Source organism: Psammomys obesus, unplaced genomic scaffold, assembly GCF_907164565.1.
Source record: "Psammomys obesus unplaced genomic scaffold, mPsaObe1.curated_primary_1811, whole genome shotgun sequence".
Taxonomy (NCBI): domain Eukaryota; kingdom Metazoa; phylum Chordata; class Mammalia; order Rodentia; family Muridae; genus Psammomys; species Psammomys obesus.
In genome coordinates this window covers 35,587,870-35,609,349 of record NW_026593286.1, presented here as the reverse complement: position 1 = coordinate 35,609,349, position 21,480 = coordinate 35,587,870, and the positions used below count along the sequence as shown (strand labels likewise).

Genomic DNA, 21,480 nt, shown 5'->3' with positions numbered 1-21,480 from the left:
CCTGTAGATAGACTGGGATTATAGGTTTAGGTTTAAGGTCATACGGGTAAAGTGTTGTTCTCATTTGAAGGACACACTATTAACATGCCTTATAACTTGACACAATATTTGCCAGGTTTGACAAAACAAATTCACTCTCTACCCCCTTTTCCATACTGTATTGTTTGGGGGAAAATCACTATATAATCCACATTTATAAAATCCTCCTGAGTTATTTGGAGAGATTTTCCTTTTTTTCCATCTATTTCTTCATTTGATCATGTATTCAATCATTTGAAGTTATTATTCAATATTTCTTTATTCATTTTGTAGCTGAAGGTATTCCCACTTTGGTCACTGGGTACTCTGTTGGCTTCTGTGCACTGTATCTCTGGGCTATTGACAAACTTCTTTACTTTACAGCAGGCACTAGAAGACACTTCGTGCTCCATTTTGTATATACTTCTTGATCCAGGCCTAAAATAAACACTTTGTGCAAGGAACCTTGGTGCTGAAGAAAAACTAGAAACTAATACCTGAACAACAGACATACTTGTTTTTTAATGCCATACAGTAGACTTAAACTCAAGGAACTTTAAAAACAACAACAACAACAAACTGACAGCATTAAAACTGGAGATGAGAAAATAACAGAAAAGTTCCACTTCTAAAATTCAGTGTGAAAATGTGGGCATTTTTCAATAATCCAGAGAAAAATACCATGCTTAATGCGATTCTTTGAAAAGTCTTAAAAAAAAAAAAACAAAAAAAACCCCAACTTTCATGTAGTTTTGAGGTTTCTGTGTTTTTCAGCAAGAGTACAGTTTTTATGTTTCAAAGCCAGCAGGTGTATTCTCAGTGCCTCAACTGAAAGGCGGGGACCTATATCTAACACCTACATAGAGAACACTGACATGATAGAGCCTGAGTCCAGAAACCCAGCATCAGTAACCCGTGTATAGAGGGAGCAGGTGAAGGGATTGTTTCTGATAACTGAGACTACTCCCAGAGTATCCTCTCTCTCTTTTCCCTTTGGTGTCACAGAAAGTAGGCAAGTGACAAGGGGAGGAGGCACTTGATCATCAAACAAACAGGAATCTAACTCTACTTGGAACTGTTGTCATCAGTTCAGAATATGGTAGACCACTTCAGGATGACCACACTGGACAAACATCTGCTCTACTCAAATGTATCCATTAGGGCTTTCTGAAGTGTGTCAACAAACTGTAGCCCACGCCAGGAGTACTGAGGCACATTTGTAGACCTGGCTCCTAGGTCTTTGGAGGAGGAGGTCACTTCAGCTTGAGAGTTCAAAACCAGCCTAAGCAAAATAGCAAGATGTTCCCCTACCCCCACCCCCCACCCCCCAAAAAAAAAGTCCGCAGTTTAATAATAAAGGAAGATAGCTGGAAAGAAAAAGATTCTCATCCAAACCAGACTGGCCCTGTAAGGAAATTCTTGACATCCCTTGCATACCTGTGAAGAGGCTGACAACACTTGCCTCCTTTTTCAACCATGCACCTGCATCTTTGAGCAAACCAATACAAACTACAAGTCCATTTACATATGTACATTAGTCATGAAAGGCTGAAGCCTCAGGGAAGCTCAAGTCCAAACCCCAAGTGTTCAGTCACCACCTGGAATGCTAAAAAACATTCCAAGGTGAAAAACAGGATCCAGACAGACTAATGACAAGGGGTGTTTCTTAAATCCCAGTATGGTCCGAGAGTACTAAGAAACACTTAAGGCCTGGGCTCAAGTCTTGATTTTGCTCTTCTTTAGTTCCATGGGCAGGTAAGTAGTCATCTAAACCTCCACTCCATAGACCGTATACTGAAGGGCCAAAGTGGTTGGCTACCTGCTGTGGTTCCTTACTCTTCTCCGTTACTGGATATGCCAGTAACGAAGAAGAGGCATTCATAAAGTAATCCAAATTACTGGGCTTGGTAGCATAGGCTGTAACCTCCAGTTACAGGGAGGTAGAGACAGGCGAACTGTAATTTTCAAGGTCTCACTGGGCTACAATCTAAGTTCAAGGCAAGCTTAAGCATTTTGTTAAGACCTCCCAAATAAAAACTAGAAAAGAGCTAGGGATACACCTCAGAGTGCTGGGTTAGCTTATAGGCAAGGTCCACAGTTCCTCGGTACAGCTGAATAAAGACCCAAGCCAGCAGTGTCAAATGGAGCACAAGCAGAGTTTAGATGACTGTGTGGTATTTTAAAATTGGGTCTAGTAATTGCTGCAAAGCAAGCAGCGAGTCCTGAGACAGTAAGAAGGAGGAGGTCTATGGCGGATGCAGGCTATCAGCCCAAGACGATCCATTAACAAATGCTATGTCTACAGGGGTGTAGCAGGGTCAGTGAAAGAGCCCCAGCCCTTCATCTCCCAATGCTTATCTACATGAGCACACTCATGAAGAGTCACGCTGCATGGTTTGTTTACAGTAGGAGGTTATATGGGGAGGTATGCTGTCCTCCCAGGGGAAGAGAACTGGAGGCACGGAAGCAGGAGGAAAGGCGTTGGCGTGGTTGCTGTGGGCACTTCCGGGCAGAGCAGCAGGATCCACGATTCTGAAGCAGAGCTTTCTTAACAGGTGACACGCATTCTACTCAGGCAGCCAGGGTGGTAAACAAGTTCCTTGTCTCCTTTCCCCAAAGCTCCCCCCCCCCTTTTTTTTTTTTTTTTTTGCCTTCAAACGATAGATGCAGAGAAAAGCAAATAATCTAGCCTTCCAAATGAGAAAAATGAATTACATGTAAGTTATTTTAATTAAAAAAAAATTCTATGTCAAGTGATTGAAAAACCAGAGGAAGAAAAAAAAAAAAAAAAAAAAGCAAAATGTTTAAGCATGTGAGAACACTTTCTGCCAGAAGGATTTCCTGTTTCGCGAACCGCAGAGACGCAGAGAAACATCCGCTTGGTAGCCACAGCCTGTGCTGCAGCGACCACTTCTCTGTTCTACTTACCCTTCCTCCCCAACGAAGGTGACGTACAGTTTGTTCCTCTGCAGGTCCTTTCTGGAGTATCCCATAATCTGATTAAAAGCATCTTCCAGCAAGTGATCCCTTCGGATAATTAACCTGTCCGCAAAGAGGCAGTCTGAGAAGTGCATTAAAAGAGTATTTCCTATTCCCTCTCTGTCTTGCCACTTAGTTTCTATTTACCACAGTTAACTAGGCGAGGAGTGAAGCTGCTTAATGTCACTACTGTCTGCACTTAAACACATATTTGTCTTTAACACAATAGCAAAAGTTATGTAAAAGAATCATGGGTAAACCTGTGGCCTGTAAAACACCCATGAGTCCTTTCTGAGAGGCTAAGACATTTATCCCAGAAGAAAAGTGGTCATAAGACACACCCACACACCCACAGGGAGAGAGAGGAGGGGGAGACAGACGGACAGACAGACAGAGAAGTTGCTTGTTAAAGAAAGAACAACGCTATGAGGTAATCCTTTAAGACTGGAATGGACCTAAGCATGGAATTCAATTACTGAATGTCTCAGTGTTTGTGTGTGCATGTGTGTCCTGCAAAGCAAAACAATTTACAACTGTACTGAATTTAAAGTGAGTCTTGAGATTTTTCCTAAAGGATAGATGAAAATAAAGGATGCTGTGGCAGTCTACTGTGATGATGTTGATTAAAGTCATCCTCTACGGATAATAACTTACCAAAGCAATGACAGGGAGCCTGAACTTATGGAAGGTCTTGGCAATTCAAGTATGAGGAAGAGCACAGTTCAGAGAGATATGATGTGCTTGGAGGTCCACAAAAGTGGAATTGACCTGTGCTTGGGGCTGGTCCTCCCCTGTGCACTCAGGGCACCTGGTGGCCTTCTCTCCTCTACCTTCTCACAGGTGGGATAGTGAGCTCAAATGGGGACATGACATAGGGGCTGAGGTAGGAAGGAGGCAAAGAGGTGCACACAGAGATGAAAGGGAGATAGCTAAAGAGAGGCAGACACAGCATTCACAACAGGTTCTGTTGAAGAAGTGAGACTCTTTTCATAGAGCAAAGCAGAGCTGATCCCTGCCCTGCACTCATGTGGCCCCAGACAAAACATGACAACTATGTATCTCACAAATATCAGATGGGCCAGCAAAGAGGTTCTCCTCAGGAGAAAAAAAATAAGCAACTTTAGTTTCATCTCTAGTTCTACACAGTCCTAGTGTGACTGGAAAGCATAAGCATTATAGTGCTCAATTCCTGAGCAACGTTTTACATTGTTATACTGTAATTTATAAATTCCAAAATAACATTAAAATAAACCCATTAAAATAAAGACGTGTGACAGCCAATTTTCCAAACCCCCAGCTGCTTCCTATCCATTCACCATCTATCAGTCAGGTGGTTTGTGTCATTTCTACTTACTTTAATTTCCCCGGGCCTTGTCCATATCCTTTAGTTTCTAACTTCCTGTAAAAGTTCCTTAGTTTGGCTTCAAAATCTCTCTTGTAAGGGGCTGGAGCCCGGGCATTGGCACGCTGAGTACCTGTAGCAACCACAAAAGGACAATCTGGATCTGTGACCTGTGAGACCCACATCCACCATGAAAGACTACCACAAGTTAGCAAGAAAAGGGAGACACTGCTTTCAGCTTCTGCATCACCGCCTGCACACACACACACACACACACACACACACACACACACACAGATGAAGGCCTTAACAAAGCTCAAGGAAGGTGTTAAGGGAAGTTCTTGTTTATAGCTTTTAACTGAGAATAAGGATCCTGTTTAAACAGCCAAATATGCTCACACATTTCTCAGATTTGTTCCCTTTTTCCATCCAAACCAGAATGAGTGAAGTAGTTACTCTTGCCTACGGATAACTACTCAGAATGGAATATCTTTGCTTGCTGGTGAGATGATATCATAAAAACAGTACAGGAAGCTGCATGAAGCCCCATGAAAATGCTTTTGGGTATGCATTATATTTAAGAATGATTTTAGAGATATAATTACATTTATTGTACACTGCAGGATAGAATGACTTACATAAAAACAGAATTCAAGCTTAACTGTGGGAAGAATGTATCTTGGAATTGCTCAAAAAATAAACAGTATTAATATGTATTGCATTCTCAATGTGTCAAATACTGTCAATATCTACAGATTAAAAGTATTATGCCACCCGATGCCCAAGTGTTATTAATAAAGTAAATAAAACATGGCTTCTTCCTCTTTCCACAGAAAAATCTGTGTGTCACAGGTGATTAAGTCATATGCTGAGATGTTAGACCGGTGATGAATAGGGGAATCAGACACAGACACGACAAAAACAGTTTCCACAAAATATTTCCCAACTCAATGAAAGAAACCAGAAAACAAATTATGGTCGTGTTCATTACACACAATGCACATTCTATGAGCTTTTTTTTTTCTTCCCTTTTTTGGGTGTGCACATCTGTGTGTATATGTGGGTTTTGCTGTTGTTTGTTTTGTTTCGGGAAGAAAAGATCTTGCTAGTTAGCCTAGGCTGGCCTTGAATTTTCCATCCTCCTGGCTGTGCCTCAGGAGTGCTTCAGTTACAGGCTTGAGCCATCATGCCTTGCAACATTTTCTTTAACAAATGAGTTAGCTAAGTTGGCTATTTATCATTAATCTTGTGTTATATTCAACAGTGGATGCCCTGGTTGAGAAGACAGAAATAAAATGTCAAATAATTAAATTTTAAACTAGATGGGATACAAACTGTAAAGAAGAGATAAAACTGCAGCCTTGCGGCTATAAACAGCCTCACAGATCTACTTTATTTGCCCCCTATATTTAAAAAAAGAAAAAGGAAAAGGAAAAGATTTTAGACTTAGGATATTTCAAGTAATATAAAAACATGTTTTTCTCTTGAAAGTTATGAGAGATCTCACAACTGGCTTGACCCTCCTTACGGAGACAGGCGGCTGCTTCCTTGGACTCCACTCCCTCCATCAGCTTAGTGACACTGGCTGCCTGACCTACTGAGATCAGTGGTATAGAAGATAATAGTAATGTCACAGAAAAGTAATGTGTGCGAGTGGAGATCAAAATGGAAATGACCTCAGGGAGGAGCTTAATTGGAGCCTAAGTGGTTAATTGCCAAGTCGATAGGATCAAGAATTACCACGGAAACAAACCTCTGGGCATGTCCTTGAAGGAATTTCTAGGTCTGCTTAGTTGGGGTGGGAAGGCCCACCCTAAATGTTAGTGGCACCATTTCAGGGGCTAGGGTCCAGGGGTGAGTTAAAAGGAGAAAAGGAGCTTTGTCCCTGAAATCCATCCCTCTGCTATTTGATTGAGGATGCGAAATAACCAGCTACCACCTGCTCCTGCCACCATGTCTTCCCTGACATGATGGACTGTATCCCCTTGAACTGTAAGCCAAAATGAACCTTTCCTCCGAGAAGTTGCTTTTGGTCCAGTATTTGGTCATAGCAATGGGAAATTAAATAACACCAAACTTGTAAATAGTAACCAATCTGTGTTTTATACTGGTGCAGAGCAGCAAGAACTGGATTAAATATTGAATGTGTGTTCAACAGAACGACACTCCATAACCTAGAGTACAGTGAGCATGCTGAAGAGACAAGGGGAAGCTAATCAGTCAGGAGGGCTGGGGCCAATTAGAAGATGGAATGGGAGTGGGGTGGGGAGGAGTAGGGTGCCTTTATAGAACATTGAGAAGAGGAAAGGGAATAATGTAAACGTGGTATTTGATTGGAGGAACTCTCAGCAGAGGGTGTAGGGTAGACTAAGGGTGGGAAAGAGGAAGAGAGACTGAGGGCGGAGAAGCAGTTAGGTGTTTATCCAGCAGTTGAGGCCCGAGGGAATAAGAACTAGTCAGGAGTGTGGTGACTCAGAGGAACACCAACCATGGGAAATACAAATTAGTGCCAGTCGAAGAGCAAGGGGCAGGGATGGGAAGCTCTGAAGATAGCAGAGTTTCTTAAGGACGATGATAGCTGTTGTTTGATGAGCACCTGCTATACATTAGGGAGAACGCACTTTCCATAGGGGTCTGTGAACTGGTTATTAAAATTTTCATTATCACTTTGCTACTAAGGAAAATGAGGAAGCAGTTTCCTGTCCACATTCTAGGCCAGGAATGGGAGTTTGGGATTTGACCAGGTCTGTTGGATACTAAAAGCAGGATGGGGAATGATTTTGGTAGCCGGGGACACAGGAAACTGTGTCAATTTTGACAGTGAATGGTTGCTCTACAGACACTGGACAGGACAGCTCAGGAGTCTGCGGAAGAGATTAGTCAGTTCCAGTGGATGAAATGAGTTCAAGTATGCCGGACACTGTGCAGGGTCTGGGTCATAAGAAGCCCTCTGTGATCTGCTGTTCATGCCACCTGTGTACATACTCAACACATAGGCAAAAATAGTGAAACTTTAGAGATTGGGTAGGCACAAGACTGGCTCCTGATCAGTATTCTGTCTGGGGGCCTGTCTGTGGATTTATAAACCTTTCATTCAAAGAGCTAAGAGTTAAGTCATAAGAAAACAAATATATTCAATCTAAAAAAAAAAAAAATCCAGGAAGTAAAAGAGAATCCTTTGCAGCAGTTCTAGACCTCGAGTGTATATTAGAATCTCTTAGGAAACTTTAAAAAATCCCAAAGTTCAGGTCACACCCAGACCCATTCCATCGGCATCTGTGGGGGTTAGGACCCAGGCCTCAGTGTTTTCCACAGCTCTCTTGATGACTCCAAACTTCAGCCACTCTGAAGAATCACTTACAGGGAGCTCACCTGCAACCCGAGAGATGTGCACGCCGCGGGCAGCGTGCAGGGCTGCACAGGGCAATGGCTGCCCGTGTGCTTGGAGAAGTCATTTGCACCACAAAGAGACATGAACCACATGAGTACAAGGCTGCTGCTGGATGGATGAAGGCCAAGACAGTGCACCACTAGCAAAACCCAAGAGAGCTCTGAGAAGCTCTAGACCAGTAGCCCAAACGGCCCAGAAAGCAGCCATCAGCGTCAGTCATTGGTGGGAAACCGAAAATGAAGATCAAAGAGTGAAGGAAAGCTCTTTAAAGAGTGTGTTCTTCATTTAAAATTATGAATAGAATTTCTGACCATTTATTGTATTGAATAAATATTATCCTTATTAATTCTGAAAGGTTAATTTTGTTGTGGGAAAGGATAGTGTTATAAGAATAATTTTTTAAGACAGAAATTTTACTGATATATTGTTTAACATAACTTACAAAAAGGTTTCTGGTTAAAATAAAACTATTTTAAGAAATAGAGAGAGGGGATGGAGTGGAGAGAGAGAGAGAGTCTTGCTATATAACACAGGCTGGCCTGGAACTTGAAATCTTCCTGCCTCTCCCTTCCCACGTCTGGGTTTATTGGTATGAGCCACTGTTCCCAACACCAGCTGTCATATAATTAATACAAGTCAAGCTCAACTGCCAAGAGCTTCCAGGGAAGGAATGAGGTTATATTGGTTCTGAAAACCAAAAAATGTTCCTGGAAGACTGAACTGATATAAATGTATGGGAACCACAACCACAATCAAAGGTCCTTTGTCTCAGTGAGCACTCTCATGGTCTTCGGAGCTCTCCCAGAGGGAATCACGTGGAAAAAGGTCAGTTGCTTCTAGGAAGTGATCGAATGGAGAACTGACTCCATGGAAGGCTAGTATTTTATTAACTATTTGCAGAAGCTTGCCATCTTCCTTTCTTTGCCTCTGAAGTAGCTGGAATTCCAGACCTGAGCCATGAAGCTCATCAGTGGCTCACACCATTTACGGAAAACGATTTGATACTGTGGTTTTCAGACTTGGCCGAGATGTAACTTATTAAAAAGGGAGCACTGAAGGGTGTGTCAATACCAGGCGCTCTATCCTGGCAGCACAAGGCATGACGACAAAGAAGAAGAATAACAAAAATAAAATATCTATAGTAATTGTACTCTGGGGGCTATTAATAACACACATAAAAAGACGACACGAAGCTGGGAGGCAAGGAGGGAGGTGAGGGTACTGGGGGGGGGGAGGAGTCAAAGTACCAGTAGATATAATATGCATACTGGAAAATGGACACAGAATTTATATCTCTAATATATGAGACAAACTGTGTGCCACTGAATTTAAATTCCTAGAGATGTATCCTTAAACAAACTTTCTTGGTTTCTTATTTGTCGTAGAAAAACTGTATGGTGTTTTGCAGAGGCCATTTCCTTCAGACACAGCTGAGATCGGACTGGCATTATAAAGGCCCTAGAAAAACAAACCTTCACATTCCAAAATTTTGACAAGCTTTAGGTGAGCACTCTCACAGCTGCAGAAAGTGGTGAGTCAAAGTTTCCAGAGCCCCTCTTCTCTTGAAAAGACATGCAAATGGACTTGGAATGAGGCTAAGTATGGAAAGATTTCCAGGTTCCTAGGCACTCAGAATGAAGATCATTAAAATTTATTATTGTCATAATTTTCACAGTATCATTCTGAAGCCACTAAAATGGGTGAAATTCTAGTCATAAGAAAAGGACCAGGCCACTCAAAAAATTATATCTGAGATGTTGATTTTACACAGCCGGTAAAGAAATGGGTAGACGCAGAAGCCATTTTCAGAAATAGATTCCTCCACAGGGGAAATGAGGTTAGTGAGGCCTGCTTCTTCTCATGTGGACTTGCTTACAGTTGCTTCCACTCCTATCAGGCACTATGTCCCAGTCTCGGCATTAGACAAAGCCCATTGGGTTGGAGCAGGCCAAGAATATGGAGATGATTTTTCCTGCAAATTAAAACCACCACAAACACTGCTAGCAATTTAGATACGGCCAGATTACACACGTCATCGGAAAATGTTTAACTCTGAGTTTCCAGAATGCACTTCATTACTGCCATGAACCACTCTTGTGGGTCTGTGATGCTAAATGAAGATGTGAACTTTGTCGCCACTTAGAATGTTTGCACAGGATCAAAGAATCAAAGACTGCTCAGGCAGTTTTCAAGAGCTTGCTTCTTACGTGGGGGTTCACAAGATGGAATCTGGAGAAAGAACCTTGGAAAATGCCAAAACGCCAAAAGCTCCCTTTTGCTCATGCCGTGGCTAGCATGAGCAAAATTCAACATGGCTCTGCTCTTTTAACTGTAAGACACCAAGGCAGAGAGACAGCCACTAAAAGCTTTAGCACACATCCGACCTAAGACAAAGATCTCTCCAAATGACTCAATGCCTAAGCCAGCCGAGCTTGCAAGTCAGAAAGAAATGAATTCATGTATGCCAGTAACGAATGCCTCACAGAGGGACAAAGTGTACTTTTTGGATTGTATTTCCAGAAAAAAGAAAAAGAACAAATCAATGTTTACTAGATATTTGTCACATAAGGCAGCCCCCCCCACAAAAAAAAGCATGAGAGATGATGTGATTATTACTACTTCAATATTATTTTTAAAAAGGAAACTTAAATTTCTGACAGGTGATAAACTGTCCAAAGTCTCTCCATTGGTAGAAGAACTCACTGAGGCCATCTGTGACTTCTGATTTCCCTCTTCAGACTTACCTGTCGTGTCATACGCTTAGTTCCTTTCACCTGTCATCCATGTATGTGTCTCTAGCTGATCCAGTGTTGACCTGCTATTACCCATGGTGTGCTGCCTTGTCAGGGGCTGGAAGGCAGCATTGTCTTCATTAGTACCACCCTGAGTCTTGTGGGCACACATGTTCAGTTCCCCAGCTGAGCGTTCCTTCCTTCAATTTTTCTGCTTCTGACTACTGTCCAACTCTGACTTTCTGAGAAGAACGTTCTACAACTGCGGCGCTCACTTAGCATCATGTACCATGTTGCACCTTGCACAGTCTACTGTATCATCTTCATAGAGCCTCCTCTGGCAAAGATCACGTACGACTTTATGAGTTTCACAGTTCATGGGCTCTCTTAGGACTTTTTTTTTTTTTTCTGAATCCTTCGGGCATCTGGCTCCCCTAAAATTTTTTCCTACTTCTACTCCAGAATCCACCATTTCCTTTGCTCATCCCTCTCTCTTCACACACTCCTTAGATGTGAGGGCTCATCATGTGATCATCCTGTTTTACCTTCCCAACGCTTCCTCTGATCTGCGTTCTAGGCTTCAGTCCTCATGACACCGAATTGATAGCTGGCAGTCTCTGCACTGTCCAGTTGTCTTTGGTATCTCCTAACTACATTTTCCACTTGTCTTTGGGTAGCTCGGACTGAATGTCCCCAAATTTCTCAATAAAACATGTAACGAGTCAAGCTCATTTTACATTTTTCTGTAAGCTATACCCCTTTTCTTTCTTGGCAAGTGGAGCCATCATCCGCTGGGCATTGTGGGAAAGACCTTCTAAGTTGCCTTGGCTTTGTCTTCCCTGGGCTCAGTCCTAAAGACCCAGCATGTTACATGTCCCATCTCTTTATCCCTATATTTCCTTCACTGCTCTTTAGCATGTCTAATGCAACATCCTCTCAAATGACTCCCCTGCCTCCAGTCCCTGAGATTCTGGCATCCTTCCTGTTGCTATCAAACTGATCTTCATAAAATAGATATCACTGGCACTTTTCTTTTTGAAAAGTTTCATAGATTTCACCAGAAGCCAGTTTTCCACACATCGTTAATAGAATCAGATGCTAAATATGTGACCCAAAGACAGGCTACTGGGTTTAAATTCATGCTGTTATTAGTGACCTTTGCCAGATCAGGGTCTACACTGGGGTAGGTCACATAGAAAGCATTCAGTGACCACTTCTCTGGTCTACATTTCCAACCCGAATCTGGAGAACACCTTCCATTTCTAGTCACTTTCCCCAGTGTCCCTCCTGTCCTTGCTTAGTGTGTGCTTCACATTTAACCAGAGTGTCTTTCTGTCTTAAGGCCTTCAGGGAAACTTCCAGCTCTCCTGGTTTTTGTTTGCCTGTTTGGTGTTTCTGAGGTGTTTTTATTCCCCCCTCACCTCATGCTAGGGACCAATCCCAGGGCCAGCTGGGCAACTACCCCCAGCTAAATTTCAAGCCCACCTGTTAAATTTCTATTCAGGGTTCCCTCACACCTGTTACCTTAATCTTCCCTAAACAACTGTTCCCACACCTATGTTCCCAGAAGTCTCAGCATTACAGCACTGACCACTGAGCTTCAGACTCACTGCTGACTCACAACCTCATCATGAACCCTTCAAAAGCAGAGACTGTGTGACTCATCTTAATACCACAGTGGTCTAATTCAGTGCGTGGATCATAGTTGGATGCTCAATAAATCTGTGTTACATGGACAAATTAATAGAGCTTTTCCTGTTTGTGGTGTTCAATCAGAGAACAGCTTTATTATCAGAGCAACGAGTGAGAACACACGTTGTACACTAAAGAGCAGAGCAGCTTTCAGTGACACATCAGAAGTCTGGATTTCTATTGTAATAGTTTTAAAGTCTGATAGCTATAAAAGGGAGAACACCACATTGCCTATGATGAAGACATAGCTGGTGTTCTGTCAACATCATGGCTACCTTCCCTAAAAATTCATTTGCAAAGCTCCACTTTTTCCATTTACTCACCCAGCCAGTCCCTACCCCTTAGTTCACATCTACTTCTTCCAAAAAGAACCCAAAGAGGCTTTCACTCATCAGCTTGTTCCATCTGCCCATTCGTTTCTCTCGTACCATCTCATACAATCAGTGAATACAATAAGGGGATAATGCCCAAGTCCATTATCCCAAATGATTTCAATTCTATTTTATTTCTTGGATGGAGACATCATAGTCTATCAAAACTGTACCCTCAACCAAACTTTTTGAATCAGAAGAGCTCACGTAGGATTTTTCAAGAAACATTAGCCAGTAGACAGCAAAATGAAGAGTGAATTCTACAAGAGGACATATCATACAACTAACATTTATCCTCCTGCTTATCATCTGTAAGTGAAAAGGAACTGACAAGAGAGCAAGTTCCTTAAAAAGGTAGCAAAGACCACACAGCCTGTACCTGCAGGCAGAGCGTTCCCCGCCTGTACAACTCAGCATGCCCATGTGTAGTAGGCCGACTCACCTGGTGAGTTCTGGGGAGATGACACAGGTGAGCCTCTCGGGGACTGACAGTAGCTGGGGTGGAGTAAGGCATGAGGAGGCACATAGGACATTATCTCTTCCTCAAATAAACTAGGAAAAAAAAACATGGAACAGAATATTATCCAAAGGGGCCGAGAAGACCGCTTCCACAGCGAGGAAGAAGGAAGATGGGATTCTGGAAGCCTTTCTTGCCCTCCATCATGATTTAACAGGTAGATTCCTCCAATTGTTTTATTCTTGGAAACATCCATGTACAGGTAAAACATAATTTTGCACATGTGTTGTTAAACATTCTCTGTAAGGATTATTATGCTTGAGTTTACCCTCCTCCGTTAATCGTCTGGTATTTGTGTGGAGACACTGGGTCTAGAATATTCCTTTTGCTGGCTATGTATCAGGCTACTCTATGAACATACTACCTGCTTTTTATCACCAATGACACCAAGAACGCCTACTACATGGTATCTCCCGTATATATGAGTTTCTTAGCGTGACTATGATACATAGGCAAAAGCAGTTATTCAGTCAGAGCACATACCCACCCAGCCCGCCCCAAACCCCACACCAAGCCCTGTGTTCAACTGGGATTGTGGCTTGTTGCAAATCGACACACAGGATGGTATTCCACCAGACACTCACACTGACATTTTACATGTGGTTAAGGTGTCCTCAGAAAGCACCGGAACTCACTTGGGTGGACTTTAGTGTTTATCAAAATGCCGCACTACCCTAAATCACTATCACACAAAGGCAAAAGGTATGAATGATGGAATTTCATTTCAAGTGCAGACATAAGGTCTCCTACCTTAAAAAACAAACAAACAAGCATTATTTTGGTTCAATACTTCATGTAGTTTAACTTTACAAATGTTATTCTAACACAAACCTGTCTGTTTATTTCTATCATTAAGAAGGTGCACAGATTTCTTTCTCTACATGCTTTCTACGATGATGATGAAATATTTTTAAATTATTTATTAATTACACTTTATTCCCTTTGTATCCCCCTGTGGTTCCCTCCCTCCTCCCGTCCCAATCTCTCCCTTCCTCCACCCTCTTCATGCATGCCCCTCCTCAAGTCCACTGATAGGGGAGGTCTTCTTTTCCTTCCTTCTGATCCTAGTCAATTAGGTCTAATCAGGAGTGGCTGCAGTATCTTCTTCTGTGGCCTGGTAATGCTGCTTCCCCCTCAGGGGGAGGTAATTAAAGAGCAGGCCAATCAGTTCATGTCAGAGACATGACTGTTCCTATTACAATGGAACCCACTTGGATACTGAACTGCCATGGGCTACATCTGTGCAGGAGTCTTAGGTTATCTCCATGCATAATCCTTGGTTGGAGTATCAGTCTCAGGAAAGACCCCTGTGCTCAGATTTTTTGGTTCTGTTGCTCTCCTTGTGGAGTTCCTGTCCTCTCCAAATCTTACTTGTTTCCCCACTTTTTTCATAAGATTCCCTGCACTCTGCCCAAAGGTTGCCCATAAGTCTCAGCATCTGCATTGATAGTCTGCAGGGCAGAGCCTTTCAGAGGTCCTCTCTGTCAGGCTCCTGACTTGTTCCCTCTTTTCTCCTTCTTCTGATGTCCATCCTCTTTGCCTTTCTGGATAGGAATTGAGCATTTTAGCAAGAGTCCTCCCTCTTAATTAGTTTCTTTAGGTGTACAGATTTTAGTAGGTTTATCCTATATTATATGTCTATATGAGTGAGTATATTCATAGGCCTACACACACACGGAAACTGAACAACTTGCTACGAAATGACAGCTGGGTCAGAGAAGAAATAAAGAAAGAAATTAAAGTCTTCCTAGAATTCAATGAAAATGAAGGTACAACATACCCAAACTTATGGGACACAATGAAAACAGTGCTAAGAGGAAAGTTCATAGCACTAAGTGCCTTCAAGAAGAAATTCGAGACAGCTCATTCAAGCAACTTAATGGCTCACTTAAAAGCCCTAGAAAAAAAAAGAAGCAGACACACCAAAGAGGAGTAGACAGCTGGAAATAATCAAACTCAGGGCTGAAATCAATAAATTAGAAACAAATAAAACAATTCAAAGAATCAATGAAACCAAGAACTGGTTCTTTGAGAAAATCAACAAGATAGACAAACCCTTAGCCAAACTAACTAAAAAGCAGAGAGAAACTATCCAAATCAACAAAATCAGAAACTAAAAGGGGGACATAACTACAGACACTAAAGAAGTTCAAACATTAATTAGATCTTACTTCCAAAGTCTATATACCACTAAATTTGAAAATCTGAATGAAATGGATGATTTTCTTGACTGATTCCACATGCCAAAGCTGAATCAAGACCAGGGAAACCAATTAAATAGTCCTATATCCCCTAAGGACATAGAAACTGTCATCAAAAGTCTACCATGCAAAAAAAGCCCAGGGCCAGATGGCTTCAGCGCAGAATTCTACCAGACCTTCAAAAAAGAGCTAACACCAATACTCTTCAAACTATTCCACAAAATAGAAAGAGAAGGAACACTACCAAACTCATTCTATGAAGCCACAGTCACCTTGGTACCTAAACCTCACAAAGACCCAACAAAGAAAGAGAATTTCAGGCCAATCTCCCTCATGAACATCGATGCAAAAATACTCAACAAAATACTTGCAAACCGAATCCAAGAACACATCAAAGATATCATCCCCTATGACCAAGTAGGCTTCATCCCAGGCATGCAGGGGTGGTTCAATATATGGAAATCCATCAATATGATTCACCACATAAACAAACTGGAGGAGAAAAACTATATGATCATCTCCTTAGATGCTGAAAAGGCATTTGACAAAATCCAACATCCATTCATGTTTAAAGTCTTGGAGAGAGGATGAAAATTTTAAGTGTTTAATCGGTAACAAATGTGAAGAGTATTTCATTTGAAATGTGACAAAATTGGGGACTGGAGTGATGTCTCACTGTTAAGAGCATTTGCTGTTCTTACAGAGGACTTGGATTTGGTTCCCAGCAACCACATGGTGGCTCACAACCATTTGTAACTGGTACCAGGGGATCTGATTCTCTGGCCTCTCTAGACACTGAACACATGCATGCTATATACACACATGCAGGCAAAACACTAAGATATGTAAAATAGATACATTATTCCTAAAAAATAGAAAATATCTTTAGCTTTTTAAGTTGTAAACCATGCTGTCAATTTGTGTACCAGAGAAGTTGTTTCAACAAAAACTTCAATCTCACCAAACCAGCTACAATGAGAACCTCAGCTTCACTTGGCATCATCAGACTTTTGGGGTCCTACGACTGTCATGTTAAATGGTGGTTCACTGCACAAAATTGCATCTGATAGCCACCAGTGTCTTCCCACACATGTGTAAATCAGGTCTCTTCAATTCCTGTGAAATGCCATCTCAGTTCCTTTACCCAGACTCTGATTCTCTTCTTTCAAAATAATTGAAAGTCATTCTTTACCTGCTTTGTTGTTGTTACTGTTGTTGTTTTGTTTTTTATTTTTCCTTGTCTGTCCTGGAACTCACTCAGTAGATCAGGCTGGCCTCAAACTCACAGAGATCCACCTGCCTCTGCCTCCCAAAGTGCTGGGATCAAAGGCGTGTGCCACCACCGCCCAGCCTTCACCTGCTTATTATCTGTTATCAATATCATCCTTTCAGTTGGCTACCTTTTCATGCCTTTTCTTTTGGCATCTTGGTGTTATACAGCTTTAAAAGGTTTTGTGTGTCCAAATTTACTAGTCACTTCCTATGTGAATCCTGATAAAGCTACATTTTTAATAAAATTAACTATTGAAAAATATAGAAAATGAATAATTAACAACAAATTCAATGGTCATTTAAATTTTTATATATTTTTATAACAGTAATAGAAAAATGTCTTTACATCGGTTTAATTGGATATGAATAATGTTCAAACACTACAATCTTACACTGTGCCTTACAGATAATCAAAGTACATTTGCAGCAGGTCTAATTCTCCTCTTAAGTAGAACCCAAAGACACGGATTCACTCAGTAAGTATGTAGCAAGCACATCTCAGTCACCGACTGAAATGAACTTCAAAGTAATCTACTGAAAAAAGAGCAGAGCATGTGAATAGAAACACCCATTTCCAGTGAGTAGTGAAAATTATTTACCAGGTAAGTACTGATAGTACATTGTTCAGTGTGTACTACTAACAAATACATTTGATAACTCAAATGAAATGATGGTCGACAACTGAATGCATAACACGTTATAACTACAGAATTATTATTTGTGAGTAAATTCTCCAACTTCTTCAAAGGCCCTTGATTTTCAGTGAACATGCTTATTCTTCAGTCAGGAGAGGATGTAGTCTTGCAAAGAAATTCATGTACACCATGGTCTTTAACAAAGTACAAATGCTTTGGCTATAATTAACTAAACTATTTAAGACTGTACCACCTAAAGATTGTTTAACTAAGGACAGATGAAGAATGAGACTTGTAACCATGGTCACACCATTTTGAAAAGCTCCTCCATTTTGGTTTCTTGGCTGTGAGACCACAATAATCCTCATTCCAGACATATTTTCCTAATTCCTGCCTCTGCCCCCTTCAGACATCCATCCTGACAATGGCTGGCCACAAGGGCAGTTGAGCCATCACCTGACATTCCTTTCCTCACGGCTCCCCATTGTTTACTCCTACTAATGGCCAATTTCAGGCCAAAAGGAAACTTTTCAAACTCCTTCCCCATCTCCTCTTCTGCCTTCCACTAACCCAGCTTGTGTGCATATGGGAGGTTCTCATTCTTAGAGATTCCCCTCTGGACATTTTTTTTCCCCCAAAAGAAAAGCCTGTGCTGTCTTAAATTATTGTTCCTTCGTCTGTCTTTCCTTTTACTGACTTTTCAGAGACATCTGACTTTTGTTTTTATTACTTTATTTTTACAACAAAAGTGTATGAGAGAAACATCATATTCTTGCATGAGCAGATCAATAGTGTCCTGACTTTCTGGCAGGCTGTCCTATTCTCAGAACTGAGTCAGTATACCTCAGCTGAAAGGGTTATCTGCTAGACTGAGAAGAGACACTGCCTCTCCAAGGGTCTCCAGTGTCAAGTGAAAAGAAACAGTTTTGGGGAGTGATCACACCCTTTGAAATCTTGCTTCAACATCAACAAAGCAAGTCGCTTTTCAGCAACAAAGAACCACCAAGAGATAGGACAACAAACACTAGGAGAAAGAGAATTAATTAGACTCAGGGTCAAGATCAACATAGAAAACAAACAAGTTAAGCCATGGTGCCACTCTCCTTTAATCCCAGCACAAGGGAGGCAGAGGCAGGTTAGATCTCTGAGTTCTAGGCCAGTCTGGTCTACAGAGTTCGTTCCAGAACAGCCAAGGCTACAGAGAAACCCTGTCTCCAGAAGAAGAAGAAGAAGAAGAAAAAAAAAAAAAAAAAGGAAAGGAAAGAAAAGAAAACAAACTAAAACTAACACCCTGTGGTTTTAGCATTCAGGTTAAGGGAGAAACAAAGCGTTGTTTGAGGGGCTTTGATCCTGAGACCTCCAGCGCAGTTTTCCAACCACTGGGTCCTGCAAAGCATTATTTTATTTCTGATTTGCCTATGCTCGAGGGTTGATATCAAACATGAGAAACATTTTTAAAAACATTACTGTTGCCCTTCTGAGGTACTCTAAAATTTAAAACTAAACCCAATTTAACCATCATGAAAGGAAATACAATGGGTCAGTTCCATGAAGCGCCATCAAATTGGCAGGACCTTTGACCAAACCTCAACTTTCTCCTTTCCCAAACCTGAACTCTCAAAACCATAAAGTAAATAAGCTACACCTGAAACCAGCAAAAGGAGACAAAACACATTTTGAGAAAACAAAAGGTAGAAAGAAAATCTGGAGGTGACCTCCGCTCTGCACCAAGGCAAGCTGCATATAGCTGTATAAACTTCTGTGGCTACCTTCTGTTCCACTGATTGGGACATTTGATTTGCTTGTCTGTATAACCTTTCTCTTTCCCAGCAGTGTAAAAGCATGAACAAGCAAATCTCGGGGATACCAGATGTAATCTGAAATGAATTATTATGAGAGCTGCATCCTAAGTCTTCAATGTGACGATTTACTTAAGACGGAGGAGAAAGGAGACTTTTCTTTTTTTTAGCCCACCGAACACTGGCAAGGTATTCTAAAATATGCTAAGCATCTGACAGCAGGAGACTTCCATCCGAGTCCCTTCACATACCTCAGTAACATGACAAGGTCTGCATCACTTGAGAGCCGCACCAATCCAGGGGTCCCTTCAGTACGGATAAATTGGATCTTCTCCCTGTTTGGGCAAGGAAACATTGCAAATGTATATGTCAGGCTTTGGGGGTATAATGTTTTCTACCATGGTCATAGCGATATTGCTACCTATTATGTGGCACTGTGCTATGGGACCTTAGAATACAAATCCCTCGTTGTGTACATGGGCATCTTTTGGATATATGCCTAGGAGTGTTACAGCTGGATCTTGAGGAAGCACTATTCCTAATTTAAACGTTCTTTGTTACTAAGACTCAGAAGTAGATTGTGTATATAATGTACAAGTGTAAATAGATGTCACACACAGTGCTGTGGGTCCAGTGGGGGAATACAGATCAGTGGTACAGTGCTTGCCTGGCATATGAAAAGCTTTAGGTTGGATCCCTAATACAGGACACGCGCACACACACACACACACACACACACAGCATTGACACGATATTTCTGCCATTTTCTGACCACACATACATGTGACAACATCTTTGGTTTCATGAATCATCTTCATATTTGATCATCTTCATACTTGTATCTTAAACTTTTCATATAAACATACGTGATTTTAATAAAGTTTTTTCTTATTATTTCTGTATTTTATCTCTTGTTATTTCAGAGCACATCACAGTAATGTATAAGATGAGAAGGGGGAAACATATAAATATGAAAGCTGGATGTGGTGGCTCACATTGTAATCCCAGCAGAGGCAGGCAGATCTCTGTGAGTTCGAGGCTAGCCTGGTCTACAAAGCGAGTCCAAGACAGCTAAGGCTACACAGAGAAACGCTGTCTCGAAAAAAACAAACAATGAAGCAAACTATGGCACTGAAACAATTTCATTTGGTTGAGCACAGAAGCCAAATACACACACGGCTTTCCTCTGAGGGTTTAGAAAAACTCGTTCTGAGCCGGGTAACGTAAACCAAGATGTGTCTCTGGCTCCTCATCTAGATTCAGTTCTTATCTGGTCAGCACCATGTTTCTCTGCTTCATATTTTCACCAGTTCCAGTGCATCTTAGGTCCATAAGATCCAAGTCGCCTTGTTAAGATTCTTTACAGAGTTACAAGCCATGAAGTGGAAGGTAAGGTTAAACTGCCTGGATGAAAAAATCCCCAAACACACAGGAACCAACTTGCCTTGAGCACACAGCTTACAGGGCTAGAGTGCAGGGATCAGCCCCTGTTTTCCTCTGGCTGGATCCACTTTACATTTGTTAGTGTAGGAAGCACCTAACCTTTACTATCTTTAGAAACACTTCTTTTCTGCCCTTTACAGTCAACAAGAGACTATGAAGATATGAGACTTGAACATTTATTCTTTTAAAATGTGCTTATGATGCCAGGTTCCTGGTAAAGTTATTCTGCCTTGAAGATCGAACCAGAAAGCCATTGTCCCACTAGTGTTAGTATCATTTTCTGAAACATACAATGGAAATCAAGGCCCATTATCTGGTGATTTTTTTTTTTTTTTTTTTTAGTAAAAGATCTAAGAATTAGCTTTAAGAAAATCTAAATTGAAAAAAAATTATCTTGTAGAAAAAGGAAGAAATTCTTAAGCTCAGAAGTTGTTGTGTAAGGACCAATAACAATATGCTTTGACCATGAAGCTATTGCCAACAAACACACCCTCTCTTGTGTCCACCATCACAGTGGAAGCAAGGCAGCTGGCACAGAAGCAAAAACCGAACGGACTCGTACTCTCCCCAACTCTATCCACTTGAATTGGACAAAGTAATAATACAAATGCTGTGTTCTAGGCTGCTGCATGGCCTGTGAGTAAGAAGAACATTGTGTCGCTCAGCTGACTCACAAGGAGAATATGATAAAGGAAAGAAAGGAGGTTGGTATCAGGGACTTGATGCCAGTGGGAAAATGGCTCATCACTTTCTACATACTAACTATGAGGCAATGAAAACAAACGGTTTGATTTTTCAGAGGACAATATACTAGAGGGGGGCTGAGACTAGATTTTATACCAGGCCAGTATATTTGTCACACAGACAAGTTATGGGTCATGCTTCTAGGACGAAGCACCAGAGCACATCATCTGGTACCCATTAGCTCTCTCTCTTTCCTCCCTCCTTTCTTGTTCTTTCTTCTTCTTTCTATTTCTTTCTTTCTTTCTTTTCTTTCATTCTCTCTTTCTCTCTCTCTTTCTTCCTTCCTTCCTTCCTTCCTTCCTTTCCTTTCCTTTCCTTTCCTTTCCTTTCCTTTCCTTTCCTTT

General features: G+C 41.4%; 1 protein-coding gene across 1 annotated transcript in view; it reads right to left on the bottom strand.

Moving 5' to 3' along the window:
- The window catches only part of Hecw2 (HECT, C2 and WW domain containing E3 ubiquitin protein ligase 2), a 158,041-nt gene that overhangs the window by 35,855 nt on the left and 100,706 nt on the right, over nucleotides 1-21,480 (bottom strand). Inside the window, exons 17-20 of the mRNA XM_055616959.1 lie at nucleotides 19,201-19,284; nucleotides 12,968-13,077; nucleotides 4,352-4,472; nucleotides 2,947-3,060 (exon numbers count right to left, since the gene is read on the bottom strand). Coding sequence (XP_055472934.1) covers nucleotides 2,947-3,060; nucleotides 4,352-4,472; nucleotides 12,968-13,077; nucleotides 19,201-19,284 — 429 coding nt within the window. The remainder of the gene's footprint in view (nucleotides 1-2,946; nucleotides 3,061-4,351; nucleotides 4,473-12,967; nucleotides 13,078-19,200; nucleotides 19,285-21,480) is intronic.